The 24417-nt window shown below is 35.9% G+C and overlaps 1 protein-coding gene across 1 annotated transcript in view; it reads left to right on the forward strand.

The window, feature by feature from the left end:
* Positions 1–24417, forward strand: part of LOC309838896 (disintegrin and metalloproteinase domain-containing protein 5-like) — a gene marked incomplete at both ends in the record, with an annotated part of 144038 nt that overhangs the window by 71843 nt on the left and 47778 nt on the right. Inside the window, 3 exons of the mRNA XM_082680312.1 lie at positions 9043–9238; positions 19096–19186; positions 19816–20035. Coding sequence (XP_082536438.1) covers positions 9043–9238; positions 19096–19186; positions 19816–20035 — 507 coding nt within the window. The remainder of the gene's footprint in view (positions 1–9042; positions 9239–19095; positions 19187–19815; positions 20036–24417) is intronic.

A 24417-nucleotide genomic window follows, 5' to 3' on the forward strand; every position in this document is an offset into this window, starting at 1 on the left:
CTTGATCAACTGTGCTTTTGCAGCTTTTTATATGAAAAATTTCAGTTCAGTCATTTCATTCTTCAGATCCAGAATTTATTTGGTTCTTAAAAAAAAATTTCTCTCTTTGTTAGATGTCTCATTATGTTCATGTATTATTTTCCTGATTTTTATTGATTTGCCTATCTATTCTCTCTTATATTTCACTGAACTTATGATGAATATTTTTATTTTTTTTTGTCAGGCAATTTGTGCATCTTCATTCCTTTGGGGTCTTCCACAGAGACATATTTCAGTCCTTTGGTGGTGTCTTATTTCCTTGATTCTTTATGTTCCTTGATGCCTTGCATTGCTGTCTTCACATTTGAAGAAGTCACCACCTCCTCCAGTGTTTAGTAACTGGCCTTGGGAGAGAAAGAAGTCAGGCACCCGTCAGCCCAGCTAGAGTTCTGAGGGTCTCTCAGACCTTTTCTATGGGTGTGTGTAGTCCATTCCTCTTATTCCCTCGTGGTGCGAAAGTTTAGGATTGTATGCTTTCTCTCAGTCTTGCAAAGCCAGTATGAATGTGGAAAGCCTCCTATTTATTTTCCTTAAGGCTGTGCCCTGAAGTGTTCAAAGTTGTGCACCTTCCCCCACTTCAGCAGAGTCCAGGCAGCTGCTAATATCCATGTGTCCTCCGCAGCATTCTGCACCCTGTTGGAGGCTTACGTGCACCATCTGCTGGAGAGTGTGGGTGCTGGCTATGCGGGTGTGTGTGGAGTGCTGTCGGTGTTCTCTGGCTAGTTGTGGGTGTCCTCAGGTGAGGCATCCTATTGGTTCATATCGAGGGCTCTTGCAGGAGCTTGCGAGCCAGTTATTAGGATACATGGCTGGTTGCTGTGATCCATACACTATTGCTGTGAGCACCCATCCCTTTTCCCTACTCGTATGTGTCTCCAGACTGCCAATCCGCTCAGTGTTCTGGGTGGGGCAGGACAAAAGTGGGCCTCGTGGCCAGTGTCTCACAAGGCTGGGGAAACCAGGCTCCTTACATCGCTTTCACTTTCTCCTCTTGGAGAAGTCACAGGCCACCTTGGAGAAGGGGTGATGTGGGTCAAGAGAAACTGTTGTTCTTACCCACTTCAATGCATCTACTCTCAGATGTTTTTACTCCAAAAGGGGACTGGAACCTTTTTGTTGGATTCCTGGACTCCCATAAAGGTATTCTTGTCCATGGTAGTTGTTTCTGTGTGAGTATGCAGCCTGGAATCTCCTATTCTCCCACCTTACTGATGCCACTCTCCTCTTCTTTCCCATTATTGGACATAGTGTAGGATTAGTTATTGATATTAATAGTAACTTTAAAAATTAACCAACCTGGGGACCTTCAAGATGGTGGAGGAGTAAGCCATGGAGATCACCTTTCTCCCCACAAATACATAAAAAATACATCTACATGTGCAACACCTCCTACAGGAAACCTACTGAACACTGGCAGAAGACCTCAGACTTCCCAAAAAGCAAGAAAATCCCCTCGTACCTGGCCGTGTGCTTGACAGGGTCTTGGTGCTCCGGTTTGGTGTCAACCAGAGCCTCTGAGGTGGGAGAGCCGAGTTCAGGACATTGGACCACGAGAGACCTCCTGGTCCTATGTAATATCAATCAGCGAGAGCTCTCCCAGAGATCTCCATCTCAGTGCTAAGACAGAGCTCCACCCAGTTGCCAGCAAGCTCCACTGCTGGACGCCCCATGCCAAACAACTAGCAAGACAGGAACACTACCCCACCCATTAGCAGAGAGGCTGCCTAAAATCATACTAAGTTCACAGATACTCCAAAACACACCACTGGACACAGCCCTACCCACCAGAACACAGGCACCAGTCCCCTCTACCAGGAAGCCTACAAAACCCACTGAACCAACTTTACCCACTGGAGCAGACACCAAAAACAATGGGAACTACAAACGTGCAGCCTGCAAAAAGGAGACCCAAACACAGTAAGTTAAACAAAATGAGAAGACAGAGAAATATGCAGCAGATGAAGGAGCAAGGTAAAAACCCACCAGACCAAACAAATGAAGAGGAAATAGGCAGTCTACCTGAAAAAGAATTCAGAGTAATGATAGTAAAGATGATCCAAAATCCTGGTAATAGAATGGTGAAAACACAAGAAACATTTCACAAGGACCTAGAAAAACTAAAGAGCAAACAAACAATGATGAACAACACAATAAATAAAATTAAAAATTCTCTAGAAGGAATCAATAGCAGAATAACTGAGGCAGAAGACCAGATAAGTGACCTGGAAGATAAAATAGTAGAAATAATTACCGCAGATCAGAATAAAGAAAAAAGAATGAAAAGAATTGACCACAGTTTCAGAGACCTCTGGGACAACATTAAATGCACCAACATTCGAATTATAGGGGTCCCAGGAGAAGAAGAGAAAAAGAAAGGGTCTGAGAAAATATTTGAAGAGATTATAGTTGAAAACTTCCCTAATATGGGAAAGGAAGTCGTCAATCAAGTCCAGGAAAGGCAGAGAGTCCCATACAGGAAAAATCCAAGGAGAAACACGCCAAGACACGTATTAATCAAACTATCAAAAATTAAATACAAAGAAAAAATATTAAAAGCCGCAAGGGACAAGCAACAAATAACATACAAGGGAATCCCCATAAGGTTAACAGCTCATCTTTCAGCAGAAATTCTGCAAGCCAGAAGGGAGTGGCAGGACATATTTAAAGTGATGTTAGGGGAAAACCTACAACCAAGATTACTCTACCCAGCAAGGATCTCATTCATATTCGATGGAGAAATTAAAACCTTTACAGACAATCAAAAGCTAAGAGAATTCAGCACCACCAAACCAGCTTTGAAACAAATGCTAAAGGAACTTCTCTAGGCAGGAAACACAAGAGACGGAAAAGACCTAACAAACTGAAAACAATTAAGAAAATGGTACTATGAATATACATATTGAGAATTACCTTAAATTTAAATAAATTAAAATGCTGCAACCAAAAGACATAGACTGGCTGAATGGATACAAAAACAAGACACATATATATATGCTGTCTACAAGAGAGCCACTTCAGACCTAGGGACACACACAGACTGAACGTGAGGGGATCGAAAAAGGTATTCCATATAAATGGAAAACAAAAGAAAGCTGGAGTAGCAATTCTCATATCAGACAAAATGGACTTTAAAATAAAGACTATTACAAGAGACAAAGAAGGATACTACATAATGATAAAGGAATCAATCCAAAAAGAAGATACAACAATTGTAAATATTTATGCACCCAACATAGGAGCACCTCAATATATATGGCAAACACTGACAGCCATAAAAGGGGAAATCGACAGTAACACAATAATAGTAGGGGACATTAACACCCCACTTTCACCAATGGACAGATCATCCAAAATGAAAATAAATAAGGAAACACAAAGTTTAAATGACACATTAAACAAGATGGAGTTAACTGATATTTATAGGACATTCCATCCAAAAACAACAGAATACGCTTTCTTCTCAAGTGCTCATGGAACATTCTCCAGGATAGATCATATCTTGGGTCACAAATCAAGCCTTGGTAAATTTAAGAAAATTGAAATCATATCAAGTGTCTTTTCTGACCACAATGTTATAAGACTAGATATCAATTACAGGGAAAAAAAACTGTAAAAAATACAAACACATGGAGGCTAAACAATACACTACTAAATAACCAAGAGATCACTGAAGAAATCAAAGGGGAAATCAAAAATTACCTAGAAACAAATGACAATGAAAACACAATGAACCAAAACCTATGGGATGCAGCAAAAGCAGTTCTAAGAGGGAAGTTTATAGCAATATAATCCTACCTAAAGAAGAAAAATCTCAAATAAACAATCTAACCTTACACCTAAAGCAATTAGAGAAAGGAGAACAAAAAAATCCCCAAAGTTAGCAGAAGTAAAGAAATCATAAAGATGAGGTCAGAAATGCATGAAAAAGAAATGAAGGAAATGATAGCAGAGATCAGTACATCTAAAAGCTGTTTTTTTGAGAAGATAGACAAAATTGATAAACCATTAGCCAGACTCATAAAGAAAAAAAGAGAGAAGACTCAAATCAACAGAATTAGAAATGAAAAAATAGTAACAACTGACACTGCAGAAATATAAAGGATCATGAGAGATATTAGAAACAACTATATGCCAATAAAATGGACAACTTGGAAGAAATGAACAAATTCTTAGAAAAGCACAACCTTCTGAGACTGAACCAGGAAGAAATAGAAAATATAAAAAGACAAATCATAAGCACTGAAATTGAGACTGTGATTAAAAGTCTTCCAACAAACAAAAGCCCAGGACCAGATGGCTTCCCTGGCGAATTCTGTCAAACATTTAGAGAAGAGTTAACACCTATCCTTCTCAAACACTTCCAAAATATAGCAGAGGGAGGAACACTCCCAAATTCATTCTATGAGGCCACCATCACCCTGATACCAAAACCACACAAAGATGTCACACACAAAAAAAATCCTCAACAAAATACTAACAAACAGAATCCAACAGCACATTAAAAGGATCATACACCATGATCAAGTGGAGTTTATCCCAGGAATGCAAGGATTCTTCAGTATATGTAAATCAATGTGATACACTATATTAACAAATTGAAGGATAACACAACATGTATTAAAAACACATGTTTTTAATAATCTCAATAGATGCAAAAAAAGCTTTTGACTAAATTCGACACCCATTTATGATAAAAACTCTCCAGAAAGCCATAGAGGGAACCTACCTCAACATAATAAAGGCTATATATGACAAACCCAGAACCAACATCATTTTCAACAGTGAAAAACTGAAAGCATTTCATCTACGATCAGGAACAAGAAAAGGATGTTCACTTTCGCCACTTTTATTCAACGTAGTTTTAGAAGTCCTAGCCTTGGCAATCAGAGAAGAAAAAAATAAAAGGAATCCAAATTGTAAAAGAAGTAAAACTGTCACTGTTTGCAGATGGCATGATACTATACATAGAGAATCCTAAAGATGCTCCCAGAAAACTATTAGAGCTAATCAAAAAAACTATTAGAATGGCAGGATACAAAATTAATGCACAGAAATCTCTTGCATTCCTATACACTAATGATGAAAAATCTGAAAGAGAAATTAAGGAAACACTTCCATGTACCATTGCAAAAAGGAGAATAAAATACCTAGGAATAAACCTACCTAGGGAGACAAAAGAGCTGTATGAAGAAAACTATAAGACACTGATGAAAGAAATTAAAGATGATATAAACAGATGGAGAGATATACCATGTTCTTGGATTGGAAGAATCAATATTGTGAAAATGACTATACTACCCTAAGCAATCTATGGATTCAGTGCAATCCCTATCAAACTACCAATGGCATTTTTCACAGAACTAGAACAAAAAATTTCACAATTTGGATGGAAACAAAAAAGATCCCGAATAACCAAAGCAATCTTGAGAAAGAAAAATGGAGCTGGAGGAATCAGGCTCTTGGTCTTCAGAGTATACCAGAAAGCTACAGTGATCAAGACAGTGTGGTACTGGCACAAAAACAGAAATATAGATCAATGGAACAGGATAGAAAGCCCAAACATAAACCCATGTACATAGGGTCACCTTATCTTTGTTAAAGGAGGCAAGAATATAAAATGGAGAAAAGACAGCCTTTTCAATAAGTGGTGCCTGGAAAACTGGACAGCTACATGTAAAAGAATGAAATTAGAACACTCCCTAACACCATACACAAAAATAAACTCAGAATGGATTAAAGACCTAAATGTAAGGCCAGACACCATTAACCTCTTAGAGGAAAACATAGGTAGAACACTCTTGACATAAATCACAGCAAGGTCCTTTTGACCCACCTCCTAGAGAAATGGAAATAAAAATAAACAAATGGGACCTAATGAAACTTCAAAGCTTTTGCACAGCAAAGGAAACCATAAACAAGACGAAAAGACAACCCTCAGAATGGGAGAAAATATTCGCAAATGAAGCAACTGACAATGGATTAATCTCCAAAATATACAAGCAATACATGCAGCTCAATATCAAAAAAAACAGACAACCCAATCCAAAAATGGGCAGAAGACCTAAATAGACATTTCTCCAAAGAAGATATACAGATTGCCAACAGACACATGAAAAGATGCTCAACATCACTAATCATTAGAGAAATGCAAATCAAAACTGCAATGAGATATCAACTCACACCAGTCAGAATGGCCATCATCAAAAAATCTGCAAACAATAAATGCTGGAGAGGGTGAGAATGTAAATTGATACAGCCACTATGGAGAACAGTATGGAGGGTCCTTAAAAACTAAAAGTAGAACTACCATATGACCCAGCAATCCCACTACTGGGCATATACCCTGAGAAAACCATAATTCAAAAAGTGTCATGTACCACAATGTTCACTGCAGCACTATTTACAATAGCCAGGATATGGAAGCAACCTAAGTGTCCATCAACAGATGAATGGATAAAAAAGTGGCACATATATACAATGGAATATTACTCAGCCATAAAAAGAAATGAAATTGAGTTATTTGTAGTGAGGTGGATGGACCTAGAGTCTGTCATACAGAGTGAAATAAGTCAGAAAGAGAAAAACAAATACTGTATGCTAACACATATATATGGAATCTAAAAAAAATAAAAAAGTTTCTGATGAATCTAGGGGCAGGACAGGAATAAAGACGCAGATGTAGAGAGTGGACTTGAGGACATTGGGAGGGGGCAGGGTAAGCTGGGATGAAATGAGAGAGTAGCATTGACATATATACACTACCAAATGTAAAATAAGTAGCTAGTGGGAAAGCAGCTGCATCGCACAGAGATAGCAGCTCCGTGCTTTGTGACCACCTGGAGGGGTGGGATGGGGAGGGTGGGAGGGAGAGGCAAGAGGGTGGGGATATGGGGATATATGTATATGTATAGCTGATTCACTTTGTTATACAGCAGAAACTAACACAACATTGTATAGCAATTATATTCCAATAAAGATGTTAAAAAAAATTAACCAACCTGTCAAATACAACTAGTATAGTTATGTAGTGTCATCCGTGTGCCAAAAGGAAATATTTTTCTGCTGCACAAACAAGATTCACATGTCCACAAGGATACCTGAACAACTGCTGTTGAGACTGGGATAGTATTTATGATTCTAATTAGTTCCTGGGCCCAATTATGGAAAGGGACATAGCCCAGACGATGATTTTTCTGAAATACACAGTAATTTTTTTACTATGCTGTTAAGGCTGATATGATGGTCAGAAGCAGTAAATTAACTCACTCATCCCTGGTTCAGTTGTGTAAAGGGACACAGCCCTGTATATGAATTATACATTACACATGCAGACTGATAGTCTTGGCAAGAATAAAAATAAATTAAAAATTACGAGGAAAAACAAAATAAAAATATTTTAGGAGAAAATAATGTGGAACAAGGAGCCAGAAGGTTTAATGTTTTAGGGTCGTCTGGGAATTAGAGAGCCGTGGAAAGGAAAATAAACACACTTTAATGGAGGAGCAAGTACAGTGATAAAGCTTGGTTCAAAGGGCATTTAAGGATCTGGGTATTTAAGTATTGAAAAAGAAGTTGGGTGAAAGAAGGCACTCTAATAAGGCTATATACTCTATGATTCCAACTATATGACATTCTGAAAAAGGCAGAACTATGTAGACAGTGAAAAATCAGTGGTTGCCAGGGACTGAGGGGGAGATGAATAGGAAGAGCATGAAGGATTATTAGCGTAGTACGAATACTCTGTATGATACCACAACAATAGATACATGTCGTTATACATTTGTCTAAACCTGTAGAATGTAAAACACCAAGAGTGAACTTTAATATAAACCATGAATTTTGAATGATTATGATGTGTCAGTGTAAGTTCATCAGTTGCAACAAATGTACCACTCTAGTAATACCTGCTTTGCATGTGTAGGGCAGGGGTTATATGGGAAATCTCTGTACTTTCGCCTCATATTTTCCTGTGATCCTTAAACAACTGTAAAAAATAAAGTTTTAATGGTAAAAGAAATTAGAATAAAAGGCAGATTGCCATTTATACACATTTGTAAAAGAAAGTATATTCTGAAGAAACAAATATTAATACTTTCTCATTATATGTATTTTCTTTTGAAAACAATTTTGATTATTTGTTTTGATTTGAATGCTAACTCTATAAGCTTGGGTAACACAAGTATTGTTTTGTCTTCCCACCCATCTCTTGGAGAACTTGTGTCAGATTTGCTGCAGGTAGCAGGTACTTGTTGTAAATGAGAAAACTATCTAGAAACCCTCTTTCAGAGGCGGGGCAGTGAATGTTATATAATCTGGGTCTCTAGGACCTTTGAAGCCAGAACAAATTTGACTTAGTTTGTGTACGATAGTGATGATAGCCGTAAGGAATTGGGACTTGTGTTGAGGAAAGGGTTTGCAGTCATGGTATTTATATGTTTGTTTTCAAAAGCAGATATGCATAAAGGGAACCCCGGAAGCTATGAGCTAACAGTGAACACTGAAGAGATCAGAGATATATAATTGGACAAGTTACTTTTTACGGTTGTTTTCAATGTGGTACATGAAACAAACCTTCTCTTATGTGTCCTGCAAACTTTTTTCGAAATGTTTATGAGGCATATTTATTGTTTTGTAAATGGTTGCTGATTTCTGCTTTAAGGATGGCATATGGAGAAACCAGAGTCTGCCCATGTGAGCATATCCTTAGTGGGTTGAAAGTAATTTTTATAATAATCATTTAGCTCTACTTTCTTTTTTATAATTATGGTAGTCTGCTTATCTTTGAGTTTCTCACATCTCTCACAAGCAATACCCACTCCTTTAGCACAGAAAATTCAATCACCTAATTGTCTGTGCAATGCTTAAGTAGTTAACAAGAAGACAATGTCCTCATTGCTCTTAACAACTTAGAAAAAATGGATGGAAACTTCAAGCCTGAAAGAGAAAGAAAACTTGGGTATCATTTATATGTGAGTTTTTTCTTATGTTTCTTTTCTCTTCCAGATAAAACCAGTTAATACACCTTGTAGGCGACCAGTTGATGAATGTGATTTTCGAGAATTCTGTGATGGGACTAATGCACACTGTGTGCCTGACACTTATGCACGTGATGGACAGAGTTGTGATTCGGGCAACTCCTTCTGTTATAAAGGACGATGTCGGTCGTTTACCAGACAGTGCAGAAAATTAATTGGAGGAGGTAATGACCACTATTTTCTTCTTAGTTCCTAAATCCTGATGATCCCAAGCTCTGTTATTTAATGCTATAAAACAAAAATGTAAGTGTAATTTTAAAATAAGTGTATCCTATTTGTAGGCCTAATGTATATTAGTGTTAAAGGAAGTAAAGTTTTTTTGATTCTGAGAAAAAACTTCTGAATTTATAAGGAATCCTTATTTGCACAAGGGAGAGACCTCAAGTGGAAATGCATCTTCTTGGAAGATTATATTGACAAAATAATTAAGTAATAGTCAACCTAAGAAAGAAATAGAGAATTTTATTCAAGCCAATCTGAGGATTATAACCCAGGAGATAGTCTTCCAAAAAGCTCTGAGAACTGTTCTGCCCATTAGAGGTCAAGGCACAGTTATATATGTTTTCAAGACAAAGGGTTATACATGAAAGTAACATACTGACAGTATACATAGTCCAGATCTGCGTGTAGAAGACAAGTAGTGGTTCATCGTAAACCCTTACAGGATTGAGAAAGGAATGTTATCTCCTAAGGAGTTATCTTGCTGATGCCAGGAGAACATTGCTCTTTTTGTTTTGACACGTAAAGCAATGTGAGTGCAAAACGAAGTTACGTCAGGGTTTCTCCACCTCAGCACTGTGAGTATCTTAGGCCTGGCAGTTCTTTCTGTGAGGGGGTGTGGGATCCTGCGTACTTTAACATTTTTAGCAGCACCCATGACCTTTTCCTTCCAGACACAACGCCTGCAGGCCTTTGTGGTTTTCACAGCTGGGGTGGAACTGATGCTGGCTTCTAGAGGGTGGAAGTCCGGGTTGCTACTAAATATCCTACCATGCACAAAACAGCCCCTATAAGAAGGAATTATCTGACCCCAAATATAAGGACTTACCAGATGCCATCTCATTAATTGCTTTCTGGCTGTTTTGTATTTCCACTGAGAGAAAATATTTGCAAATCGTACATCTGATAAGAAATTAATATCCAGAATATATAGAAAACTCCTAAAACTCAGCAACAGAAAACAAACAGCCCGATTCAAAAACAGGCAAATGATGTGAATAGATATTTCTCTAAAGAAGACATGCAGATGGCCAATAAGCACATGAAAAGAAGCTCAACATCACTAATCATTAGGGAAATGCACATCAAAACTATGAGATACCACCTCACGCCCATTAGGATGGCTGCTGTCAAAAAAAACAGAACACAACAAATGATGAGGATGAGGAAAAATTGCAACAGTTGTGCACTGTGGGTGGGAACGTTAAATGGCATCACCACTATTCTGTGTATGGAGATTGCTCAGATTATTAAAAATAGAATTACCATATGACCCAGCAATTCCTCTTCTGGGTATACCCAAAAGAATTGAAGGCAGTGTCTGGAAGAGATATTTATGCACTCATGTTCATAGCAGCATTATTCACAATAGCTAAAACTTGGAAGCAACCCAAATGTCCATCAATGGATGAATGGATAAAGCAAACTGCGGTGTATATACACAATGGAATATTATTTAGTCTTAAAAAGGATGGAAATTTTGCAACAAAGTACAACATGGAGGAACCTTGAGGACATTATGCTAAATGAAGTAAGCCAGTTACAAAAAGACAAATGCTGTATCATCCACTGAAATGAGGTACTTAGTAATCAATATCACAGATACAGAAAGTAGAATGGTGGTAGCTGGGGCTTGGGGAAGGGAAGAATGGAGAGTTGTTATTCAATAGGTATAAAATTTCCATTTTAGAAGATAAAAAGAGTTATGGAGATGGATGGTAGTGATGGTTGCACAACAGTGTGAATGTACAATGAACCACTGAACTGAACACTTAAAAATAATTGGTAAACTTTATGTGTATTTTAACACAATAAAAATTTGTAGAAAACAAAACCCAATTTATTTGATATATAGTACCTACCTCTTTTAAAATTTCTTTAAAATAATCCAGCTCCATATTTTTTAAAGCTTCATTGCATAATTTCCTTACTCTGAAGCCCATTAGCAATTAGTGTTTTACCATTTTATCATCATATTTTGTATAGTTAGATCTAAATCTTTAATTTCTTGAAGCTTGGGAACTATTTCCTCCCATCCTCTGCTTTCATGAGCATCTAAAATAGAATTCATAGGTAGTAAATATATGTGGATTTTTTTTAAGCGGGGGGACAAAAAGGAAGGATCCCTTCTGCCAACACAGTGCTGATGTCACTCACTTCCGCACTTCATATATGGCAAGTCTAGTGATCATCAACTTCTTCAGCTTTTGTTTGTCTGGAGAGATTTTGTCTCTCCTTAATTTTTTTTTTTTTTTTTCCCCCGGTACGCGGGCCTCTCACTGTTGTGGCCTCTCCCGCTGCGGAGCACAGGCTCCGGATGTGCAGGCTCAGCTGCCACGGCTCATGGGCGCAGCTGCTCCGCGGCATGTGGGATCCTCCCGGCCCGGGGCACGAACCCGTGTCCCCTGCATCGGCAGGCGGACTCTCAACCACTGCGCCACCAGGGAAGCCCCTCTCCTTAATTTTTTAATTGAAGTATAGTTGATATACGGTAATAATAGATGTTACAGGTGTACAATATAGCAATTCACACTTTTTAAGTTTATACTACTTTTATAGTTACCATAAAATATTGGCTATATTCCCCACGTTGTACAATATATCCTTGTAGCTTATTTTATACCTAATTTATACCTCTTAACCTCCTACCCCTATATTGACCCTGTCCCCTTGCCTGTCCCCCTGGTAACCACTAGTTTGTTTTCTGTATCTGTGAGTCTGCTTCTTTTCTGTTATATTCACTACTTTGATATATTTTTTAGATTCCACATATAAGTGATATCATACAGTATTTGTCTTTCTCTGACTTATTTCAGTTAACAGTGACCTCCAAGTGCATCCAAGTTGTTGCAAATGGCAAAACTTCATTCATTTTTATGTGTGAGTAGTATTCCAGTGTGTGTGTGTGTGTGTGTGTGTGTGTGTGTGTGTGTGTGTACTCGTACACCACGTCTTCTTTATCCATTCATCTGTTGATGGACACTTTGGTTGCTTCGACAATTGTAAATAGTGCTTCTGTGAACATTGGGAGGCATGTGTCTTTTTGAATTAATGTTTTTGTGGGGTTTTTTTTGGATATATATCCAGGAGTGGAAATGCTGGGTCATATGGTAGTTCTACTTTTAGTTTTTTAGGACTTCCATACTGTTTCCCGTGGTGGCTACCCCAGTGTACTTTCCCACCAATAGTGTACGATGGTTCCCTTTTCTTCACATCCTCCCCAACAGTTGTTATTCATTTTCTTTTTGATGATAGCCATTCTGACCAGTGTGAGGTGATGCTGTAGTTTTGATTTGCATTTCCCTCATGATTAGCGATGTTGACCATCTTTTCGTGCACTTGATGGCCATCTGCATTTCTTTTTTGGGAAAATTTCTATTCAGTTCTTCTGCCCATTTTTTAATCGGGTTGTTTGTTTGTTTGTTTGTTTGTTTTAATGTTGAGTTGTCTGAGCTTTTTATATATGTAGGATATTAACCCCTTATCTGTCATATCGTTTGAAAATGTTTTCTCCCAGTCTGTAGGTTGTGTTTTCATTCTGTTTATGGTTTCCTTTGCTGTGCAAAATCTTTTAAGTTTAATTAGGTCCCATTTGTTTATGTTTGCTTTTATCTCCTTTGTTTTAGGAGATGAATCAAAAAAAAAATATTCCTGCGATTTATATCAAATAGTGTTCTCCCCCTGTTTTCCTCTAGGAGTTTTTTGGTATCCGTTATACATATATATTTTATTTACAGTCATCCATTGCTGAAGACTTAAATTGTTTATATATTTTGGATATTGTGAATAAAGCTGCAATGAACATGGAAGTGCAGATATCTCTTTGAGATCCTTATTTCAATTTCTTTTGATGTGTACCCAGAAGTGGGTTTGCTGCATCATGTGGTAGTTCTATTTTTAAGATTTTGAGGAATCTCATAGTGGCTTCACCAATTCACATTCCCCCTAACAGTATACAAGTTTTCCCTTTTCTCAACATCCTTGTCAACACTTGTTATCTTTTTGATAATAGCAAAAGTAAAAGGTGTGACGTGATGTCTCACTGTGATTTTGATTTTGATTTTCCTGGTAATTCATAATGTTGAGCACCTTTTCATGTACTTATTGGTCACTTGCATGTCTTCTATGGAAAATATCTATTCAGAGCCTTTGTGCATTTTCGAATCTTTGTTGTTGTTATGGAGTTGTAAGAGTTCTCTATGTGCTTTGGATATGAATGCCTTATCACATATATGATTTTCAAATATTCTCCCCTTCTGTAGGTTTCTTTTTATTTTATTACTTGTTTCTTTTGCTATGCAGTAGCTTTTTAGTTTGATGTAGTCTCACTTATTTTTGCTTTTGTTGCTTCTGCTTTTGGTGTCACATTCAGTAAATTGCTGCTGCCAAGATAAATGTCAAGGAGCTCTTTCCCTGTTTCCTCCTAGAAGTTTTACTGTTTCATGTCTTATGTTTGAGTCTTTAGTCCATTTCAAGTTCATTTTTCTGAGCAGTGTAAGATAGAGGTCCAATTGCATTCTTCTGCATGTGGTTATGCAGTTTTCCCAACAGCATTAATTGAGTAGACTCTCCTTTCCCTATTGAGTTTCTTGGCTCCCTTGTCAAATATTAGTGGACTGTGTGTAGGGGATTATTTATGGGCTCTCAACTATGTTCCATTGTTCTATGTGTCTATTTTTGTGGCAATACCATATTGTTTTGATTACTAAAACTTTTAGTGTAATTTGAAATCAAGAAGTGTGAAGCCCCTGGATCCTTATTTTTCTTTCTCAGGATTGCTTTGGCTATATGGGGTCTTTTATGGCTCCACAAAAATGATAGGATTGTTTTTTCTATTTCTGTTGAAAAATGCCATTGGAATTTTGATAGGGATTGCATTGAATCTATAGACAGCTTTGTGTAATACAGACATTTAAATAATATTAATTCTTCCAATACATGATAATGGGATATATTCCCATTTGTTTGTGTCTTCTTCAATTTCTTTCATCAAAACCTTGTTTTCAGTGGACAGATATTTCACCTCCTTGGTTAAATTTATTCCTAAGTATTTTATTCTTTCAAATCCTTTTGTAAATTGGATTGGTTTCTTTGTTTCTTTTTCTTTTTCAAATGTTTAGTTATTAGTGGGCAGAAATGCAACTGTCTCATATATGTTTTGTATCCTGTAACTTAAACAAATTTGTTTATTCTAAGAATTTTTTTGTAGAGTCTTAGGATTTTCTGTATATAAGATCATATCATCTGCAAACAAGGGCAATTTTATTTCTTCCTTTCTGATTTGGATGCTTTTCAATTTTTGTCTTTCCGAATTGCTCTAGCTATGACTTCCAGTGCTATGTTGAGTAGGACTGGTGAGAATGGGCCCTGTTGTCTTTTTCCTGATCATGGAAGAAGAGTTTTCAACCTTTCACCACTGAGTATGACGTTGGCTGTGAGTTTGTCATATATGGCCTTTGTTGTGTTGCAGTATGTTCCTTCCAGTTCCAATTTGTTGAGAGTTTTTACCATGAGAGGACGTTGTATTATGTCAAATGCCTTTTATGCATTTATTGAGATGATCATATAATTTTATCTTTCGTTCTATTAATGTGACATATCACATTTATTGATTTCCATTCGTTGAACCAACCTTGCATCCCAGAGATAAATCCCACTTGATCATGGTGAATTATTATTTTAATGTGATATTGAATTTGGTTTGCTAATATTTCTGAGAAATTTAGCATCTGTATTTATTGGGGTTATTTGGGTTACTGGTCTGTAATTTTCTGTATTTATTGGGGTTATTGTGTTATTGGTCTGTAGTATCCTTACACTTTGGTTTTTGTAGCAGGATAATGCTGGCCCCATAAATTGAGTTTGCAGGTGTTTCCTTCTCTTCAATCTTTTGGAAGAGTTTGAGAAGGATGGACATTCATTCTTCTTTAAATGTTTGATATTCACCTGTGAAACCACCTGGCCCTGGGCTTTTCTGTGTTGGAAGTTTTTTGAACCTCCTTATTTGTAATTAGTCTGTTCAGATTTTCTATTTCTTCATGTTTCAGTCTTGGTAGTTTGTATGTATTTGAAGATTTTATCCATTTTTTCTAGATTGTCCAGTTTGTTGGTTTATAATTGTTGATAGTAGTCTCTCAAGATCCTTTGTACTCTGTGGTACCAGTTGTAATATTTTCTCTTTAAATTCTCATTTATTTGAGCCCTCTCTTTTTTCTGATTTAGTCTAGCTAAAGTTTTGTCAAATCTTTCTTTTCAAAAAACTAGCTCTTCATTTCTTTCTATTATTTTCTGGTCTCTATTTATTTCTGCTCTGATGTTTGTTATTTCCTTCCTTCTGCTAACATTTGCCTTAGTTTGTTATTTTTCTACTTCCTTGTTAAGTAAAGTGAGGTTCTTTATTTGAGATCCTTATTTTTCCTTAATGTACCATTTGTTGTTGTAAGCTTTCTTCTTAGAACTGCTTTTGTAGCATCCCAGAGATTTTCATATGTTATATTTTTGTTTGTTTTAAGATATTTCTTGATTTCTTGTTTGATTTCTTCTTTGACCCACTGGTTGTGCAGGAACATATTGTTTAATATCCACATATTTGTTAATTTTCCAGCTTTACTTCTCTTATTGATTTCTAGTTTTATACCTTTGTGGTCAGAAAATATAATTACTATGATGTCAGTCTTCTTAAATTTGCTAAGCCTTGTTTTGTGACCTAACACTGCTCTATACTGGAGAATGTACCATGTGTGCTTGAGAAGAATGTGAATTCTGCTGCTGTTGGATGGAATCTTCTGAATATGTTTGTCAGATCCCTTTGGTTTAATGTATGGTTCATGTCCAACGTTTATTTGTTGATTTTCTGTCTGAATGAACTATCCATTGTTGAAAGTGGTGTGTTGAGTTCCCCTACTATTATTGTATTTTTGTCTATTTCTCCCTTCATATCTGTTAGTATTTGTTTAATATAGTTAGGTGCTCCATTGTTGAGTGCATATATATTTATGATTGTTATATCTTCTTGATGAATTGACCTCTTTATCATTACATAATGACCATCTTGGTCTCTTGTTTCTATTTTTGCCTAAGTCTATTTTGTCTGATGTAAATATAGCTACCTTTGCTCTCTTTTGGCTTCCACTTGCATGGAATATATTTTACCATGTCTTACTTTTGACATTCTGTGTGTCCTTAATACTCTACTGAGTCTCTTGTAGGCCGCATAATAGGGTCTTTTTTTTTTTCTATCCAGCCACCGTATGTCTTTTGACTGGAGAATTCAGTTCATTAATGTTTAAAGAATTACTGTTACTTAACAGTCAACTAATGCCATCTTATTTGTTGTTTTCTGGGTGTTTTGTGTTTTGTAACTCTATTTTTCTTTTATTCTTTTCTTTTTACCTTCCTTTGTAAATTAATGATTTTCTATAGTGGTATACTTTGATTCCCTTCTGTTTATCTCTTCTGTATCTACTTTAAGTGTTTGCTTTGTGGTTACCATGAGGCTCACATAAAACATATGATAATTTATCTTTGATCACATTAAAAACTCTATCCTTTTATCCCCTTTCATATTTTCGATGTCACCACTTACATTTTTTTAAAATTGAGGTATAATTGAAATATGATATTATATTAATATCAGTTGTGCAACATAGTGATTCAATACTTTTAAATATTGCAAAATGATCATAATAAGTGTTGTTAACATCTGTCGCCATGTATAGTTACAAACAATTTTTCTTGTACTGAGAACTACATCTTTTCATATTGTGTACCCACTAAAAGTTGTTGAAGCTATAGCTATTTTTAATACTTTCTTCCTCCAACTTTTATATTAGAATCAAGGAGTTGACACATCACCATATTACAGTATTAGAGCATGCTGAATCTGACTATATGCTTGTTTTTACCAGTATGTTTCACATTTTCATTTGTTTTAATGTTACTAATTAGCATCCCTTTACTTCAGCTTGTAGAACTCTTTTCAACATTTCCTGTAAGACAGGTTTAGTGGTGGTGAATTCCCTCCATTTTTGTTTCTTAGGGAAAGTCTTTATTTCCCCTTCAATTCTGATTAACAGCTTTTCTGGTTAAAACATTCTTGTTTGACAGTTTCTTTCTCTTAGCAGTTTTAATAGATCATCCCATTCTCTCCTGGCCTACAAAGTCTCTACTGAGAAATTTAGATATCCTTATGGGAGTTTCCTTGTATGAGAAAATTTTTTTCTGTTGCTGCTTTTATAATTATCTCATTGTCTTTGGTTTAGACAGTCTTATGATTATGTGCATTGCAAAAGATTACTTTGAGTTGAATTTTGAGGTGATCTATTAGCTTTATAAACTTGGATATCCAAATCCCTCCCAGGCGTGGGACATTATCATCCATTATTTCTTTAAAGAAGCATTCTATCCCTTCCTCACTCTCTTCTCCTTCTGGGACTGCAATGATGTGTTTGTCATTTCTTTGACAGTACCCCATAGGTCAGGTAGGTGTTCTTCATTCCTTTTCATTCTATTTTTTGTCTCCTCTAATTCAGTAATTTATTTTATTTTATGGAAGTATAGTTTATTTCCAATATTATGTTAGTTTCAGGTATACAATATAGTGATTTTATTTATTTATTTATTCACTCATTCATTTATTTTTGGCTGCACCATGTGGCACGTGTTATCTTAGTTCCCAAGCAGTGATCAAACCCATGCCCTGTGCAGTGAAAGTGCAGAGACCTAGCCACTGGACTGTCAGGGAATTCCTGATTTTATATTTTTATAAATTATACTCCATATAAAGTTATTATAAAATATAGGCTATACTTCCTGTGGTGTATGTTATATTCATATATTTTATTTATTTTTATACCTTGTAGTTTGTAACTGTTAATCCCCTTCCTATAATTTGCCACTCCTAAAATCCTCTCTCAACTGGTAACTAGTTTGTATCTGTGATTCTGCTTCTTTTTTGTTACAGTCATTTGCTTGTTTTATTTATTTATTTTTTTGATTTCACATGTAAGTGAAAACATACAGTATTTTTCTTTCTCTATATGACTTTCACTAAGCTTAACCATCCAGGTCCATCCATATTGTTGCAAATGACAAAATTTCAGGAGATAGAGTGAAGTTTATAGATCATGTTCTCCAACTATAAAAATCTGTGAAATTGCTAAGGAGAATTCCCTTGTCAATTAAACGTAGCGACAACAAAAGATCTCAGTTCTTATTACATGTGATTAAAATGAGCAACACTGCCTACCTCTAAATCATCAAGTCAAAAGTGATGGGGCAGCTTTAAATATCTTCTAATTTTTCATGATCTTAAAATTAGATAGAACTATTTTAAATGGCCAAAGTAGATAAACATTCACATCCTTCCTAATTTTAAAATTCAATAGTTCTTGTTTAGTGATTGTTAGGTTACTAGGGAACACAGCTGAGGACTCTAGTGTGGAATAGGAAGAGTTAAATGAAATGCTCTTTGGGCTTCTTATCAGTATCGCATTATAAATCCCATCTCTTTCCTCTTTTTTTTGTAGTAAGAGCAAACTTTTTTTTCACATTTGGTAGATAACTAAGGCAGAGCATAAACAGTTTAGAGGAATAGAGAGGCAATGACTGCTTATTTTTCTAATAGTATATAGCCATTTGAGTAATTAATCTTGATCTATCCCCAGCAACTTTTTAATGCGAGGTAGTTATAAACCTTCCTAGGGATAACATTATAATTTCCAGACTGGGTCTGTTATTTCTATCATGATAATTGGAATTGTGTGTTGTAATTTACTTACTTAAGTTTCTTTTTTTCTTTTAGCATCTAGAGGTGCTTCATTTGCTTGTTTTGATGAAATAAATTCAAGAGGAGATAAATTTGGAAACTGTGGCCGAAATTTTTGTAATTACCCGTATGTATTTAGAAAATTATAATTTTGTTTGGAATGTAGGTTGTATATTGCTAAGATTCTGGAACATATTATGTACAAGCTAAGATGCCATTTTATAACAAGTTTTCTCTTGTTTCATGATCTGAGCTGAACACTATTACCTATTTCCTACAAACAACATGTTTTCAGTGTCTATAATGTTAGAATAATGACCATAAAAATCACCTGTGTTTATTGATGGGCTGAGGTAGGCATTGTGTTAGTTCCTTTATATTCATTATATATTTATGCTATATATTATAAATATATGTTTATATACATCAAATATTTGTAGTTAGAATTATTTATCCCATTGTACTAATGAAAAAAATCAAAGACCAATGATCATTTGCTCAAATTTCAGAAGCTAATATAGACCAGATCATGGCTGTCAGATTGCAAAAATGATTAATTTTTCCCTTGCTACATTTCTGCACAAAACAAAAAGAGCCACATCATACATGAGTCAGTGTGCTCAAAAAAATTTACTTAGAGAAAATTTTTGAAATGTGGATTTAAGTTAGTAAAATACTTTAAAAATTTAGCTATATCAGCAATCTACATTATTTCTGTAAATAATAAGAAACTTTTCTTCTTCATTATGCTTCTAGCCATGTGTTATGTGGAAAATTAGTTTGTACCTGGCCTCACAAAGCTTTAGTAAGACGCCGAAATTTATCTGTGATTTATACACATGTACGAGATGACCTGTGTACATCAACATTTCTAAACACAGAGAGGACACCTAGAAATACACTGACCACAGTTGAAAACCCTGAAGACAGAGATCAAACATTTGTAGAAGATGGCACTGTGTGTGGTCCTGAAATGGTAATTATAACTAAATATTTTAAGTGTTTTAAAAATTATTTTTTATGCTTGTACTCATTTTGCCAATATACCAACCAATGCATTTTAAAACAGCCTTATTGAGGTATCATTTGCCATAAAATTCACCCATGGTAAGTGTACAATTCATTGCTTTTGATTAATTTATAGAGTTGCACAACCATCACCACGTTCAGTTTTAGACCATGCTATCGACCCCCAGATTTCCCTGTTGCCCATATTGAACACCTCACCGCTAAGCAACACCCCTATTATTAACATCTAACAACAGTATGGTACATTTGCTATAATCAGTGAAGCAATGTTGATACATTATTTTTAACTGAATTCCATGCTTCATTCGGATTTCCTTGGCTTTTTACCTAGTGTCCTTTTGCAGGATTCCACTCAGAATACCACAGGACATTTATTAAGCTCCTCTTGACAATTTCTCAGAATTTCCTTGTTTTTGATGGCCTTGACATTTTGGAGTAGAACTGGTTGATATTCTGTAGAATGTCCCTCAATTTGGATTTGTGTAATGTTTTTCTTGTGATTAGATTGGGTTTATGTGTTCTTGGGAGGAAAATGCACAGGTAAAGCGCCCTTTCATCATATCAAGTATATGTGCATGTTGACATTAACCTTGATTACCTGGCTGAGGTAATGTTTCCAGATTTCTCACTGTAAAATTACTCTTTTCCCCCTCTTTCCATTTTGCACTTTATTGAAAAAGTCACTATGTATATACCAGACTTAAAAAGTAGGAAGTTATGTTCCGTCTTATCGAGGGCTTGGGATCTACATACATTTTTTATTGAGGTGTAGTTGATTTATGATATTATAAAAGTTTCACGTATGCAGCAGAGTGATTCAACATTTTTATAGATTATACTCTAAAGTTATTATAAAATATTGGTTATAGTCCCTTTGCTTGTATAATATATACTTGTAGTTTATTTATTTTACATATATTCTTAATCACCCGTGCCTCTCTTTCCCCTCCCCACTTCCCTATCCCCACTGGTAACCACTAGTTTGTTTTCTATACCTGTTTCTGTTTTGTTATGTTCACTCATTTCATATTTTAGATTCCATATATGTGATAATATATAGTATTTGTCTTTCTCTTTCTGACTTATTAAGTGTAATACCCTCAAGGTCCATCCATGTTGTCACAAAAGGCAAAATTTCACTTGTATTTATGGCTGAGTACTACTCTATTGTATATATGTACCACATCTTCTTTATCCATTCATCTGTTGATGGACACTTAGGTTGCTTCTGTATCTTAGCTATCATAAATAATGCTGCTATGAGTACTGGAGTGCATATATCTTTTTGAATTAGTGTTTTCATTTTCTTTGCATGTATATTTAGGTATGGAATTGATGGATTACATGGTAATTCTACTTTTAGTTTTTTGAAGACCCGCCATACTGTTTTCCACAGTGGCTATAGCAAAATACATTCCCACCAACAGTGCACTATGGTTTCCTTTTCTCCACACCCTCTCCAGCATTTATTATTTGTAGACTTTTGATGATAAACATTTGACGGGTGTGAGGTGATAATCTCATTGTGGTTTTGATTTGCATTTCTCTGATCATTAACAATTTTTTACATTTATTTTTTAATTTTAATTTTATGGGAGTATAGTTGATTTACAATGTTGTGTTAATTTCAGGTGTACAGTAAATTGATTCAGTTATACATGTACATATACTCATTCTTTTCTTAGATTCTTTTCTTGTATACGTTTTCCTAGAATCTTTTTTTTTTTTTTTTAACATCTTTATTGGGGTATAATTGCTTTACAATGGTGTGTTAGTTTCTGCTTTATAACAAAGTGAATCAGTTATACATATACATATGTTCCCATATCTCTTCCCTCTTGCGTCTCCCTCCCTCCCACCTTCCCTATCCCACCCCTCCAGGCTGTCACAAAGCACCGAGCCAATATCCCTGTGCCACGCGGCTGCTTCCCACTAGCTATCTACCTTACTACATTTGTTAGTGTGTATATGTCCATGACTCTCTCTCGCCCCATCACAGCTCACCCTTCCCCCTCCCCATAACTTCAAGTCCGTTCTCTAGGAGGTCTGCGTCTTTATTCCTGCCTTACCCCTAAGTTCTTCATGACATTTTTTTTTCTTAAATTCCATATATATGTGTTAGCATACGGTATTTGTCTTTTTCTTTCTGACTTACTTCACTGTGTATGACAGACTCTAGGTCTATCCACCTCATTACAAATAGCTCAATTTCGTTTCTTTTTATGGCTGAGTAATATTCCATTGTATATATGTGCCACATCTTCTTTATCCATTCATCTGATGACGGGCACTTAGGTTGTTTCCATCTCTGGGCTATTGTAAATAGAGCTGCAATGAACATTTTGGTACATGACTCTTTTTGAATTTCGGTTTTCTCAGGGTATATGCCCAGTAGTGGGATTGCTGGGTCATATGGTAGTTCTATTTGTAGTTTTTTAAGGAACCTCCATACTGTTCTCCATAGTGGCTGAACCAATTCACATTCCCACCAGCAGTGCAAGAGTGTTCCCTTTTCTCCACACCCTCTCCAGCATTTATTGTTTGTAGATTTTTTGATGATGGCCATTCTGATTGGTGTGAGATGATATCTCATTGTAGTTTTGATTTGCATTTCTCTAATGATTAATGATGTTGAGCATTCTTTCATGTGTTTGTTGGCAGTCTGTATATCTTCTTTGGAGAAATGTCTATTTAGGTCTTCTGCCCATTTTTGGATTGGGTTGTTTGTTTTTTTGTTATTGAGCTGCATGAGCTGCTTGTAAATTTTGGAGATTAATCCTTTGTCGGTTGCTTCATTTGCAAATATTTTCTCCCATTCTGAGGGTTGTCTTTTGGTCTTGTTTATGGTTTCCTTTGCTGTGCAAAAGCTTTGAAGTTTCATTAGGTCCCATTTGTTTATTTTTGTTTTTATTTCCATTACTCTAGGAGGTGGGTCAGAAAGGATCTTGCTGTGATTTATGTCATAGAGTGTTCTGCCTATGTTTTCCTCTAAGAGTTTGATAGTTTCTGGCCTTATATTTAGGTCTTTAATCCATTTTGAGCTTATTTTTGTGTATGGTGTTAGGGAGTGATCTAATCTCATACTTTTACATGTACCTGTCCAGTTTTCCCAGCACCACTTATTGAAGAGGCTGTCCTTTCTCCACTGTACATTTCTGCCACCTTTATCAAAGATAAGGTGTCCATATGTGCATGGGTTTATCTCTGGGCTTTCTATCCTGTTCCATTGATCTATCTTTCTGTTTTTGTGCCAGTACCATACCGTCTTGATAACTGTAGCTTTGTAGTATAGTCTGAAGTCAGGGAGCCTGATTCCTCCAGTTCCTTTTTTTGTTCTCAAGATTGCTTTGGCTATTCGGGGTCTTTTGTGTTTCCATACAAATTGTGAAATTTTTTGTTCTAGTTCTGTGAAAAATGCCAGTGGTAGTTTGATAGGGATTGCATTGAATCTATAGATTGCTTTGGGTAGTAGAGTCATTTTCACAATGTTGATTCTTCCAATCCAAGAACATGGTATATCTCTCCATCTATTTGTATCATCTTTAATTTCTTTCATCAGTGTCTTATAATTTTCTGCATACAGGTCTTTTGTCTCCTTAGGTAGGTTTATTCCTAGATATTTTATTCTTTTTGTTGCAATGGTAAATGGGAGTGTTTTCTTGATTTCACTTTCAGATTTTTCATCATTAGTATATAGGAATGCCAGAGATTTCTGTGCATTAATTTTGTATCCTGCCACTTTACCAAATTCATTGATTAGCTCTAGTAGTTTTCTGGTAGCATCTTTAGGATTCTCTATGTATAGGATCATGTCATCTGCAAACAGTGACAGCTTTACTTCTTCTTTTCCGATTTGGATTCCTTTTATTTGCTTTTCTTCTCTGATTGCTGTGGCTAAAACTTCCAAAACTATGTTGAATAAGAGTGGTGAGAGTGGGCACCCTTGTCTTGTTCCTGATCTTAGTGGAAATGCTTTCAGTTTTTCACCATTGAGGATGATGTTTGCTGTGGGCTTGTCGTATATGGCCTTTATTATGTTGAGGAACGTTCCCTCTATGCCTACTTTCTGCAGGGTTTTTATCATAAATGGGTGTTGAATTTTGTCAAAAGCTTTCTCTGCATCTATTGAGATGATCATATGGTTTTTCTCCTTCAATTTGTTAATATGGTTTATCACATTGATAGATTTGCGTATATTGAAGAATCCTTGCATTCCTGGAATAAACCCCATTTGATCATGGTGTATGATCCTTTTAATGTGCTGTTGGATTCTGTTTGCTAGTATTTTGTTGAGGATTTTTGCATCTATGTTCATCAGTGATATTGGTC

Source organism: Grampus griseus (assembly GCF_964374135.1).
Source record: "Grampus griseus genome assembly, chromosome: 21".
NCBI classification, from domain to species: Eukaryota; Metazoa; Chordata; class Mammalia; order Artiodactyla; family Delphinidae; genus Grampus; species Grampus griseus.